The sequence below is a fragment of the Hyla sarda genome, unplaced genomic scaffold, assembly GCF_029499605.1.
Source record: "Hyla sarda isolate aHylSar1 unplaced genomic scaffold, aHylSar1.hap1 scaffold_253, whole genome shotgun sequence".
Classification (NCBI taxonomy): domain Eukaryota; kingdom Metazoa; phylum Chordata; class Amphibia; order Anura; family Hylidae; genus Hyla; species Hyla sarda.
The window spans coordinates 250,353-264,579 of record NW_026609218.1 but is presented as its reverse complement, the minus strand read 5'-3'; the positions used below and the strand labels follow the sequence as shown (position 1 = coordinate 264,579).

Here is a 14,227-nt window from a genome sequence, read left to right as displayed (position 1 = left end):
AGGGGGGGGGGGGGTGGGGGTCTTCAACCTGCGGACCTCCGAGGTTGCCCGGACAGCCGATGGCTGCCCGGGCTTGCTGGGGAGTTGTAGTTTTGAAACCTCTGGAGGTCCGCAGGTTGAAGACCACTGAGGGCGAATGATGAGAAGAGGATGATGAAGGGGGGGGGGGGGGTGTGGGGATGATTACAAGGGGATGATGAAGGGGGGATGTGTGGGATGATGACAAGGGGATGATGAAGGGGGGATGTGTGGGATGATGACAAGGGGATGATGAAGGGGGGATGTGTGGGATGATAAGGGGATGTGTGGGATGATGACAAGGGGATGATGAAGGGGGGATGTGTGGGATGATGACAAGGGGATGATGAGGATGTTAATGACGGGTCTGGATGATGACAGGGGGGGGATGAGGTATTTCCCACCCTAGGCTTATACTCGAGTCAATAACTTTTCCTGGGATTTTGGGTTGAAATTAGGGGTCTCGGCTTATACTCGGGTCGGCTTATACTCGAGTATATACGGTATTATTATTCTTCCTCCTCTGGGATATATTATTATTATTATTATTCCTCCTCCTCTGGATATATTATTCCTCCTCCTCTGGATATATTATTATTATTATTATTCTTCCTCCTCTGGGATAGTATTATTTTATTATTTTATATTATTATTATTATCCTCCTCCTCTGGATATATTATTATTATATTATTCCTCCTCTGATTTTGTTTGATTCTGATATTTTATTATTATTCCTCTGGGATATATATTATTATTATTCTTCCTCCTCTGGATATATTATTATATTATGCCTTCCTCTGGATATTATTATTATTATTCTCCTCCTCTGGATATATTATTATTATTCCTCTGGATTTATTATTATTATTATTCTCTCTGGATATATTATTATTATTATTATTCTCCTCTGGATATTATATTATTATTATTATTCCTCCTCTGGATATATTATTATTATTAATCCTCCTCTGGATATATTATTATTATTATTCTCTCCTCTGGATATATTATTATTATTATCTCCTCTGGATATATTATTATTATTATTATCCTCTGGATATTATTATTATTATTATTCCTCCTCTGGATATATTATTATTATTATTATTATTATTATTCCTCCTCTGGATTATTATTATTTTCCTCCTCTGGATATATTATTATTATTATTCTCCTCTGGATATTATTATTATTATTATTCTTCCTCCTCTGGATATATTATTATTATTATTCCTCCTCCTCTGGATATATTATTATTATTATTCCTCCTCTGGATATATTATTATTATTCCTCCTCCTCTGGATATATTATTATTATTATTATTCCTCCTCTGGATATATTATTATTATTATTATTCCTCCTCCTCTGGATTTATTATTATTATTATTATTATTATTATTATTACTCCTCTGGATATATTATTATTATTATTATTATTATTATTATTATTATTATTATTATTATTATTATTCCTCCTCCTCTGGATATATTATTATTATTATTATTCTTCCTCTGGATATATTATTATTATTATTCTTCCTCCTCTGGATATATTATTATTATTCTTCCTCCTCTGGATATATTATTATTATTATTCCTCCTCCTCTGGATATATTATTATTATTATTCCTCCTCCTCTGGATATATTATTATTATTATTCCTCCTCCTCTGGATATATTATTATTATTATTATTATTATTATTATTATTATTATTATTATTATTCCTCCTCTGGATATATTATTATTATTATTATTCCTCCTCTGGATATATTATTATTATTATTATTCCTCCTCTGGATATATTATTATTATTATTATTATTCCTCCTCTGGATATATTATTATTATTATTATTATTCCTCCTCTGGATATATTATTATTATTATTATTATTCCTCCTCTGGATATATTATTATTATTATTATTATTCCTCCTCTGGATATTATTATTATTCCTCCTCTGGATATTATTATTATTATTATTATTATTATTATTCCTCCTCCTCTGGATATTATTATTATTCCTCCTCTGGATATTATTATTATTATTATTATTATTATTATTATTACTACTCCTCTGGATATATTATTATTATTATTATTATTATTATTCCTCTGGATATTATATTATTATTATTATTATTATTATTCCTCTGGATATTATATTATTATTATTATTATTATTATTCCTCTGGATATTATATTATTATTATTATTCCTCTGGATATATTATTATTATTATTATTATTATTCCTCCTCTGGATATATTATTATTATTCCTCCTCTGGATATATATTATTATTATTATTATTATTCCTCCTCCTCTGGATATATTATTATTATTATTATTATTATTATTATTCCTCCTCCTCTGGATATATTATTATTATTATTATTATTATTCCTCCTCCTCTGGATATATTGTTATTATTATTATTATTATTCCTCCTCCTCTGGATATATTATTATTATTCTTCCTCCTCTGGATATATTATTATTCCTCCTCCTCTGGATATATTATTATTATTATTATTCCTCCTCCTCTGGATATATTATTATTATTATTATTCCTCCTCTGGATATATTATTATTCCTCCTCCTCTGGATATATTATTATTATTATTATTCCTCCTCCTCTGGATATATTATTATTCCTCCTCCTCTGGATATATTATTATTATTATTATTATTATTATTATTCCTCCTCCGGATATATTATTATTATTATTATTATTCCTCCTCCTCTGGATATATTATTATTATTATTATTATTACTCCTCCTCCTCTGGATATATTATTATTATTATTATTATTATTCCTCCTCCGGATATATTATTATTATTATTATTATTCTTCCTCCTCTGGATATATTATTATTATTATTATTATTATTTATTATTATTATTATTATTCCTCCTCCGGATATATTATTATTATTATTATTATTCCTCCTCCTCTGGATATATTATTATTATTATTCTTCCTCCTCTGGATATATTATTATTATTATTATTATTATTCCTCCTCTGGATATATTATTATTATTATTATTCCTCCTCTGGATATATTATTATTATTATTATTATTATTATTATTATTATTCCTCCTCTGGATATATTATTATTATTATTATTCCTCCTCTGGATATATTATTATTATTATTATTATTCCTCCTCTGGATATATTATTATTATTCCTCCTCTGGATATATTATTATTATTCCTCCTCTGGATATATTATTATTATTCCTCCTCTGGATATATTATTATTATTATTATTATTATTATTATTATTATTATTATTATTATTATTATTATTATTATTATTATTATTATTATTATTATTATTATTATTCCTCCTCTGGATATATTATTATTCCTCCTCTTCTGGATATATTATTATTATTATTATTATTATTATTCTTCCTCCTCTGGATATATTATTATTCCTCCTCTGGATATATTATATTATTATTATTATTATTATTCCTCCTCCTCTGGATATATTATTATTATTATTATTATTATTATTATTATTATTATTATTATTATTATTATTATTATTATTATTATTATTCCTCCTCTGGATATATTATTATTATTATTCCTCCTCTGGATATTATTATTATTATTATTATTATTATTATTATTATTATTATTATTATTATTATTCCTCCTCTGGATATATTATTATTATTATTCCTCCTCTGGATATTATTATTATTATTATTATTATTACTCCTCTGGATATATTATTATTCCTCCTCCTCTGGATATATTATTATTATTATTATTATTATTCCTCCTCTGGATATATTATTATTATTATTATTCCTCCTCTGGATATATTAGGTATTATTATTATTATTATTATTATTATTCCTCCGGATATTATTATTATTATTATTCTTCCTCCTCCTCTGGATATATTATTATTATTATTATTCTTCCTCCTCCTCTGGATATATTATTATTATTCCTCCTCTGGATATATTATTATTCCTCCTCCTCTGGATATATTATTATTATTATTCCTCCTCCTCTGGATATATTATTATTATTATTCCTCCTCCTCTGGATATATTATTATTATTATTCCGCCTCCTCTGGATATATTATTATTCCTCCTCCGGATATATTATTATTCCTCCTCCTCTGGATATATTATTATTATTCTTCCTCCTCCTCTGGATATATTATTAATTATTATTATTATTATTATCATTCCTCCTCTGGATATATTATTATTATTATTATTACTCCTCCTCTGGATATATTATTATTATTATTTCTCCTCTGGATATATTATTATTATTACTCCTCCTCTGGATATATTATTATTATTGTTATTATTCCTCTGGATATTATATTATTATTATTATTCCTCTGGATATTATATTATTATTATTCCTCTGGATATTATATTATTATTATTATTCCTCCTCTGGATATATTATTATTCCTCCTCCTCTGGATATATTATTATTATTATTATTCCTCCTCCTCTGGATATATTGTTATTATTATTATTATTATTCCTCCTCCTCTGGATATATTATTATTATTCTTCCTCCTCTGGATATATTATTATTCCTCCTCCTCTGGATATATTATTATTATTATTATTCCTCCTCCTCTGGATATATTATTATTATTATTATTATTATTATTATTCCTCCTCTGGATATATTATTATTATTATTATTATTATTATTATTATTATTATTATTATTATTATTACTCCTCTGGATATATTATTATTCCTCCTCATCTGGATATATTATTATTATTATTATTATTATTATTATTCCTCCTCCTCTGGATATATTATTATTATTATTATTATTATTATTATTCCTCCTCTGGATATATTATTATTCCTCCTCATCTGGATATATTATTATTATTATTATTATTCCTCCTCTGGATATATTATTATTCCTCCTCTGGATATATTATTATTATTCCTCCTCATCTGGATATATTATTATTCCTCCTCCTCTGGATATATTATTATTATTCCTCCTCTGGATATTATTATTATTATTATTATTATTATTACTCCTCCTCTGGATATATTATTATTATTATTCCTCCTCTGGATATATTATTATTATTACTCCTCCTCTGGATATATTATTATTATTACTCCTCCTCTGGATATATTATTATTATTGTTATTATTCCTCTGGATATTATATTATTATTATTATTCCTCTGGATATTATATTATTATTATTCCTCTGGATATTATATTATTATTATTATTCCTCCTCTGGATATATTATTATTCCTCCTCCTCTGGATATATTATTATTATTATTATTATTATTCCTCCTCCTCTGGATATATTGTTATTATTATTATTATTATTCCTCCTCCTCTGGATATATTATTATTATTCTTCCTCCTCTGGATATATTATTATTCCTCCTCCTCTGGATATATTATTATTATTATTATTATTCCTCCTCCTCTGGATATATTATTATTATTATTATTATTATTCCTCCTCTGGATATATTATTATTATTATTATTATTATTATTATTCCTCCTCTGGATATATTATTATTCCTCCTCATCTGGATATATTATTATTATTATTATTATTATTCCTCCTCTGGATATATTATTATTATTATTATTATTATTATTATTATTATTATTCCTCCTCCTCTGGATATATTATTATTATTATTATTATTATTATTATTATTATTATTATTATTATTATTATTCCTCCTCTGGATATATTATTATTCCTCCTCATCTGGATATATTATTATTATTATTATTATTCCTCCTCTGGATATATTATTATTCCTCCTCTGGATATATTATTATTATTCCTCCTCCTCTGGATATATTATTATTATTATTATTATTATTATTATTATTATTATTATTATTATTATTCCTCCTCTGGATATATTATTATTCCTCCTCATCTGGATATATTATTATTATTATTATTATTATTCCTCCTCTGGATATATTATTATTCCTCCTCTGGATATATTATTATTATTCCTCCTCATCTGGATATATTATTATTATTCCTCCTCATCTGGATATATTATTATTATTCCTCCTCTGGATATATTATTATTATTCCTCCTCCTCTGGATATATTATTATTATTATTATTATTATTATTATTATTATTATTATTATTCCTCCTCTGGATATATTATTATTCCTCCTCATCTGGATATATTATTATTATTATTATTATTATTATTCCTCCTCTGGATATATTATTATTCCTCCTCTGGATATATTATTATTATTCCTCCTCATCTGGATATATTATTATTATTCCTCCTCTGGATATATTATTATTATTCCTCCTCCTCTGGATATATTATTATTATTATTCCTCCTCCTCTGGATATATTATTATTATTATTCCTCCTCCTCTGGATATATTATTATTATTATTCCGCCTCCTCTGGATATATTATTATTCCTCCTCCGGATATATTATTATTCCTCCTCCTCTGGATATATTATTATTATTCTTCCTCCTCCTCTGGATATATTATTAATTATTATTATTATTATTATCATTCCTCCTCTGGATATATTATTATTATTATTATTACTCCTCCTCTGGATATATTATTATTATTATTCCTCCTCTGGATATATTATTATTATTACTCCTCCTCTGGATATATTATTATTATTGTTATTATTCCTCTGGATATTATATTATTCCTCTGGATATTATATTATTATTATTATTCCTCCTCTGGATATATTATTATTCCTCCTCCTCTGGATATATTATTATTATTATTATTATTATTATTCCTCCTCCTCTGGATATATTGTTATTATTATTATTATTATTATTCCTCCTCCTCTGGATATATTATTATTATTCTTCCTCCTCTGGATATATTATTATTCCTCCTCCTCTGGATATATTATTATTATTATTATTCCTCCTCCTCTGGATATATTATTATTATTATTATTATTCCTCCTCTGGATATATTATTATTATTATTATTATTATTATTATTATTATTATTATTATTATTATTATTATTATTATTCCTCCTCTGGATATATTATTATTCCTCCTCATCTGGATATATTATTATTATTATTCCTCCTCTGGATATATTATTATTATTATTATTATTATTATTATTATTATTATTATTATTATTATTATTATTATTATTATTACTCCTCCTCTGGATATATTATTATTATTATTCCTCCTCTGGATATTATTATTATTATTATTATTATTCCTCCTCTGGATATATTATTATTATTATTCCTCCTCTGGATATTATTATTATTATTATTATTATTACTCCTCTGGATATATTATTATTCCTCCTCCTCTGGATATATTATTATTATTATTATTATTATTATTATTACTCCTCTGGATATATTATTATTATTATTATTATTATTATTATTATTATTATTATTATTATTATTATTATTATTATTATTATTATTATTCCTCCTCTGGATATATTATTATTCCTCCTCATCTGGATATATTATTATTATTATTCCTCCTCTGGATATATTATTATTATTATTATTATTATTATTATTCCTCCTCTGGATATATTATTATTATTATTCCTCCTCTGGATATTATTATTATTATTACTCCTCTGGATATATTATTATTATTATTATTATTATTATTATTATTATTATTATTATTATTATTATTCCTCCTCTGGATATATTATTATTCCTCCTCTGGATATATTATTATTATTCCTCCTCATCTGGATATATTATTATTATTCCTCCTCCTCTGGATATATTATTATTAATAATAATAATAATAATAATAATAATAATAATAATAATAATAATAATATATCCAGATGAGGAGGAATAATAATATATCCAGAGGAGGAATAATAATAATAATAATAATAATAATAATAATAATAATAATAATAATAATATTATTATTATTATTCCTCCTCTGGATATATTATTATTCCTCCTCATCTGGATATATTATTATTATTATTATTATTCCTCCTCTGGATATATTATTATTCCTCCTCTGGATATATTATTATTATTCCTCCTCATCTGGATATATTATTATTATTCCTCCTCTGGATATATTATTATTATTCCTCCTCATCTGGATATATTATTATTATTCCTCCTCTGGATATATTATTATTATTCCTCCTCCTCTGGATATATTATTATTATTATTATTATTATTATTATTATTATTATTATTATTATTATTATTATTCCTCCTCTGGATATATTATTATTCCTCCTCATCTGGATATATTATTATTATTATTATTATTCCTCCTCTGGATATATTATTATTCCTCCTCATCTGGATATATTATTATTATTCCTCCTCTGGATATATTATTATTATTATTCCTCCTCCTCTGGATATATTATTATTATTATTATTATTCCTCCTCCTCTGGATATATTATTATTATTATTATTATTATTATTATTATTATTATTATTATTATTACTCCTCCTCTGGATATATTATTATTATTATTATTATTATTATTATTATTATTATTATTATTATTATTATTATTATTCCTCCTCTGGATATATTATTATTCCTCCTCTGGATATATTATTATTATTCCTCCTCATCTGGATATATTATTATTATTCCTCCTCTGGATATATTATTATTATTATTATTATTCCTCCTCCTCTGGATATATTATTATTATTCCTCCTCTGGATATATTATTATTATTATTATTCCTCCTCTGGATATATTATTATTATTCCTCCTCTGGATATATTATTATTATTATTATTACTCCTCTGGATATATTATTATTATTATTATTATTATTATTATTATTATTATTATTATTATTATTATTATTATTATTATTATTATTCCTCCTCTGGATATATTATTATTATTATTATTATTCCTCCTCTGGATATATTATTATTATTATTATTATTCCTCCTCTGGATATATTATTATTATTATTATTATTATTATTATTATTATTATTATTATTATTATTATTATTATTATTCCTCCTCCTCTGGATATATTATTATTATTATTCCTCCTCCTCCTCTGGATATATTATTATTATTATTATTCCTCCTCCTCTGGATATTATTATTATTATTATTATTATTATCTTCTATGGATATATTATTATTATTCTTCCTCCTCTGGATATTATTATTATTATTATTATTATTATCTTCTATGGATAACATTATAGTTCATATTATTATCCTCCGCCCGTCCCCTCCCCCCGTACATTATACCGCACACATCACTGTACACATTACACAGGTAACGCACCGGACACATAAATACCGCAGCTCAGCTCCTCGGGCCCCCGTACACACCGGCACGACAAGCGCACACTAGAAGAAATCGCAGAATATGAACAGTTGTGACAGATAAACGATGCGGTACCGCACTTACCTTCTCCACAGCCTTCACTCACTACAGCCGGAAGTCACCCTGTGCACAGCGCGCATGCGCCCCGACATCCACCAGCTATACGTCACTTCCTCCCTCCTGCGCTTCTCCTGTGCACTTAATAGTCGCTGTGGCTATCAATCATGGGAAGCTCGGCTGCTATTGGCTGCTAAGTTATGAACCCGCCCACCCGCCGTTGCTAGTGGTAACCAGTTGTCTTGGAGACCGGACGCCGAAGACCAGAGCGGAGATAAGGGGAGAGAGACAGGACGAGTGAGGGAGAGAAAACCGGGTGAGTGAGGGAGAGAAAACCGGGTGAGTGACGGAGAGAAAACCGGGTGAGTGAGAGAAAACCGGGTGAGTGAGGGAGAGAAAACCGGGTGAGTGACGGAGAGAAAACCGGGTGAGTGAGGGAGAGAAAACCGGGTGAGTGAGGGAGAGAAAACCGGGTGAGTGACGGAGAGAGACCGGGCGAGTGAGTGAGTGAGAGAAAACCGAGTGAGTGAGAGAGAGAAAACCGGGTGAGTGAGTGAGTGAGGGAGAGAAAACCGGGTGAGTGAGGGAGAGAAAACCGGGTGAGTGACGGAGAGAGACCGGGCGAGTGAGTGAGTGAGAGAAAACCGAGTGAGTGAGAGAGAGAAAACCGGGTGAGTGAGTGAGAGAAAACCGAGTGAGTGAGAGAGAGAAAACCGGGTGAGTGAGTGAGTGAGTGAGGGAGAGAAAACCGGGTGAGTGAGGGAGAGAAAACAGGGTGAGTGAGGGAGAGAAAACCGGGTGAGTGAGTGAGTGAGTGAGGGAGAGAAAACCGGGTGAGTGAGGGAGAGAAAACAGGGTGAGTGAGGGAGAGAAAACCGGGTGAGTGACGGAGAGAAAACCGGGTGAGTGAGGGAGAGAAAACCGGGTGAGTGAGGGAGAGAAAACCGGGTGAGTGACGGAGAGAAAACCGGGTGAGGGAGAGAAAACCGGGTGAGTGAGGGAGAGAAAACCGGGTGAGTGACGGAGAGAAAACCGGGTGAGTGACGGAGAGAGACCGGGCGAGTGAGTGAGAGAGAGAAAACCGGGTGAGTGAGTGAGTGAGGGAGAGAAAACCGGGTGAGTGAGGGAGAGAAAACCGGGTGAGTGACGGAGAGAGACCGGGCGAGTGAGTGAGAGAGAGAAAACCGGGTGAGTGAGTGAGTGAGTGAGGGAGAGAAAACCGGGTGAGTGAGGGAGAGAAAACCGGGCGAGTGAGGGAGAGAAAACCGGGCGAGTGAGGGAGAGAAAACCGGGCGAGTGAGGGAGAGAAAACCGGGTGAGTGACGGGGAGAGAAAACCGGGCGAGTGAGGGAGAGGAAACCGAGTGAGTGAGGGAGAGGAAACCGGGCGAGTGAGTGAGGGAGAGGAAACCGGGCGAGTGAGTGAGGGAGAGGAAACCGGGTGAGTGAGTGAGGGAGAGGAAACCGGGCGAGTGAGTGAGTGAGGGAGAGGAAACCGGGCGAGTGAGTGAGGGGGAGGAAACCGGGCGAGTGAGTGAGGGGGAGGAAACCGGGCGAGTGAGTGAGGGGGAGGAAACCGGGCGAGTGAGTGAGGGGGAGGAAACCGGGCGAGTGAGTGAGGGGGAGGAAACCGGGCGAGTGAGTGAGGGGGAGGAAACCGGGCGAGTGAGTGAGGGAGAGGAAACCGGGCGAGTGAGTGAGGGAGAGAAAACCGGGCGAGTGAGTGAGGGAGGGAGAAATCCGGGTGAGGGAGAGAGAAAACTGGGTGAGTGAGGGAGAGAAAACTGGGTGAGTGAGGGAGAGAAAACTGGGTGAGTTAGGGAGGGAGAAAACCAGGTGAGTGAGGGAGAGGTCCGGGCGAGTGAGGGGGAGAATCGGGTGAGTGAGGGAGAGGTCCGGGCGAGTGAGGGGGAGAATCGGGTGAGTGAGGGAGAGGTCCGGGCGAGTGAGGGGGAGAATCGGGTGAGTGAGGGAGAGGTCCGGGCGAGTGAGGGGGAGAATCGGGTGAGTGAGGGAGAGAGACTGGGTGAGTGACGGAGAGAAAACTGGGTGAGTGAGGGAGAGAGAAATCCGGGTGAGTGAGGGAGAGGTCCGGGCGAGTGAGGAAGAGAGAAAACCGAGTGAGTGAGTGAGGGAGAGAAAACCGGGTGAGTGACGGAGAGAAAACTGGGTGAGTGAGGGGGAGGTCCGGGCGAGTGAGGGAGAGAGAAAACCGGGTGAGTGAGTGAGGGAGAGGTCCGGGCGAGTGAGGGGGAGAATCGGGTGAGTGAGGGAGAGGTCTGGGTGAGTGAGGGGGAGAATCGGGTGAGTGAGGGGGAGAATCGGGTGAGTGAGGATAGGGCTCATGTGGGCTCCTTATATGTCCTGATGTTTTTCTTTTCTTTTTCAGGTGAAGATGAGAGAAGCCCCAATCTGTCTATGGTGAATATATATATACCTGCTGTTCACCAGATAAACGTCAGGCGGGTGCACATACAGGTGTACATACAGGTGTACATACAGGTGCACATACAGGTGCACGTACATACAGGTGTACATACAGGTGCACATACATACAGGTGCACATACAGGTGTACATACAGGTCACATACAGGTGCACATACATACAGGTGCACGTACAGGTGTACATACATACAGGTGTACATACAGGTCACATACAGGTGCACATACTTACATGTGTACATACAGGTGCACATACATACAGGTGTACATACAGGTGCACATACATACAGGTGTACATACAGGTCACATACAGGTGCACATACATACATACATACATGTGTACATACAGGTGCACATACATACAGGTGTACATACAGGTGTACATACAGGTCACATACAGGTGCTCATACAGGTGCACATACAGGTGCACATACATACAGGTGCACATACAGGTGTACATACAGGTCACATACAGGTGCACATACATACAGATGCTCATACAGGTGCACATACAGGTGCACATACATACAGGTGCACATACAGGTGCACATACATACAGGTGCACATACAGGTGCACATACATACAGGTGTACATACCGGTCACATACAGGTGCACATACATACAGGTGTACATACAGGTGCGCATACAGGTGCACATACAGGTGCACATACAGGTCACATACAGGTCACATACAGGTGCTCATACAGGTGCACATACAGGTGTACATACATACACGTGCACAGACAGGTGCTCATACAGGTGCACATACAGGTGTACATACATAAGGTGTACATACATACAGGTGCACATACAGGTGCTCATACAGGTGTACATACATACAGGTGCACTTACAGGTGCACATACATACAGGTGTACATACATACAGGTGCTCATACAGGTGTACATACATACAGGTGCACATACAGGTGTACATACATACAGGTGCTCATACAGGTGCACATACAGGTGCTCATACAGGTGCACATACAGGTGTACATACATACAGGTGCACATACAGGTGCTCATACAGGTGCACATACATACAGGTGCACATACATACAGGTGCACATACAGGTCACATACAGGTGCACATACAGGTGTACATACATACAGGTGTACATACAGGTGTACATACATACAGGTGTACATACAGGTGCACATACAGGTCACATACACGTGCACATACATACATGTGTACATACAGGTCACATACAGGTGCACATACAGGTGTACATACATACAGGTGTACATACAGGTGCTCATACATACAGGTGCACATACAGGTGCACATACAGGTGTACATACAGGTGCACATACATACAGGTGTACATACAGGTGCACATACAGGTCACATACACGTGCACATACATACATGTGTACATACAGGTCACATACAGGTGTACATACATACAGGTGTACATACATACAGGTGCTCATACATACAGGTGCACATACAGGTGTACATACAGGTGCACGTACATACAGGTGTACATACAGGTGTACATACAGGTGCACATACAGGTGCACATACATACAGGTGTACATACAGGTGCACATACAGGTGCACATACATACAGGTGTACATACAGGTGCACATACATACAGGTGCACATACAGGTGCACATACATACAGGTGCACATACAGGTGCACATACATACAGGTGTACATACATACAGGTGTACATACATACAGGTGTACATACAGGTCACATACAGGTGCACATACATACATGTGTACATACAGGTGCACATACATACAGGTGTACATACAGGTCACATACAGGTGCACATACATACATGTGTACATACAGGTGCACATACATACAGGTGTACATACAGGTGCACATACATACAGGTGCACATACATACAGGTGTACATACAGGTGCACATACAGGTGTACACAAGAGCGACACCCGTTTCTCCTCTTGTGAACCTGCAGCTGTATGTGCACCCGCCTGACATTTACTTGGTGAGCTGACGCAGTTTTCATCTTTCTTTGTACTTTTACCGCTGAGCCCCACCGTAAAAGAGGCTGCATAGAGGGACTGTGCTTAACTCTTCGGAGCCAGGGACTTTTCATATGCTCCCGGTTACCACAGCAGTGCCAGTGCCCTCCTGGCCTCTCATCTGATTCCTGTTTACTCCTCCGTGGTCCTCATTACTTTGCATCTTACCGATTTTGTTCTTTTAGGAGAGATATATCTGTGGGTGACCTGGAGAGGCTGGAGCATGCTCAGAGCAGCGGGGAACTCTGCAGGTAGGATGTGATTGGTGAGACCCATGTGCTATGAGTGGGGGAAGTTCTGTACTACAATTCATCATCCACTGCCA

General features: G+C 33.3%; 2 protein-coding genes across 3 annotated transcripts in view; one reads left to right on the top strand and one right to left on the bottom strand.

Moving 5' to 3' along the window:
• RNF40 (ring finger protein 40) overlaps nucleotides 1-9,761 on the bottom strand; it is a 63,069-nt gene extending 53,308 nt beyond the window's left edge. The window contains exon 1 of one of the 2 annotated variants that reach the window (XM_056553176.1): nucleotides 9,481-9,761. The gene's annotated coding sequence lies outside the window, so the exon portion shown is untranslated. The remainder of the gene's footprint in view (nucleotides 1-9,480) is intronic. The other variant, XM_056553175.1, reaches the window with a different exon arrangement.
• A 1,884-nt stretch (nucleotides 9,762-11,645) lies between these two features.
• The window catches only part of CFAP119 (cilia and flagella associated protein 119), a 36,076-nt gene continuing 33,494 nt past the window's right edge, over nucleotides 11,646-14,227 (top strand). Inside the window, exons 1-3 of the mRNA XM_056553177.1 lie at nucleotides 11,646-11,668; nucleotides 11,842-11,873; nucleotides 14,088-14,153. Of these exons, the coding sequence (XP_056409152.1) occupies nucleotides 11,848-11,873; nucleotides 14,088-14,153 (92 nt within the window). The 5' untranslated portion in view covers nucleotides 11,646-11,668; nucleotides 11,842-11,847. The remainder of the gene's footprint in view (nucleotides 11,669-11,841; nucleotides 11,874-14,087; nucleotides 14,154-14,227) is intronic.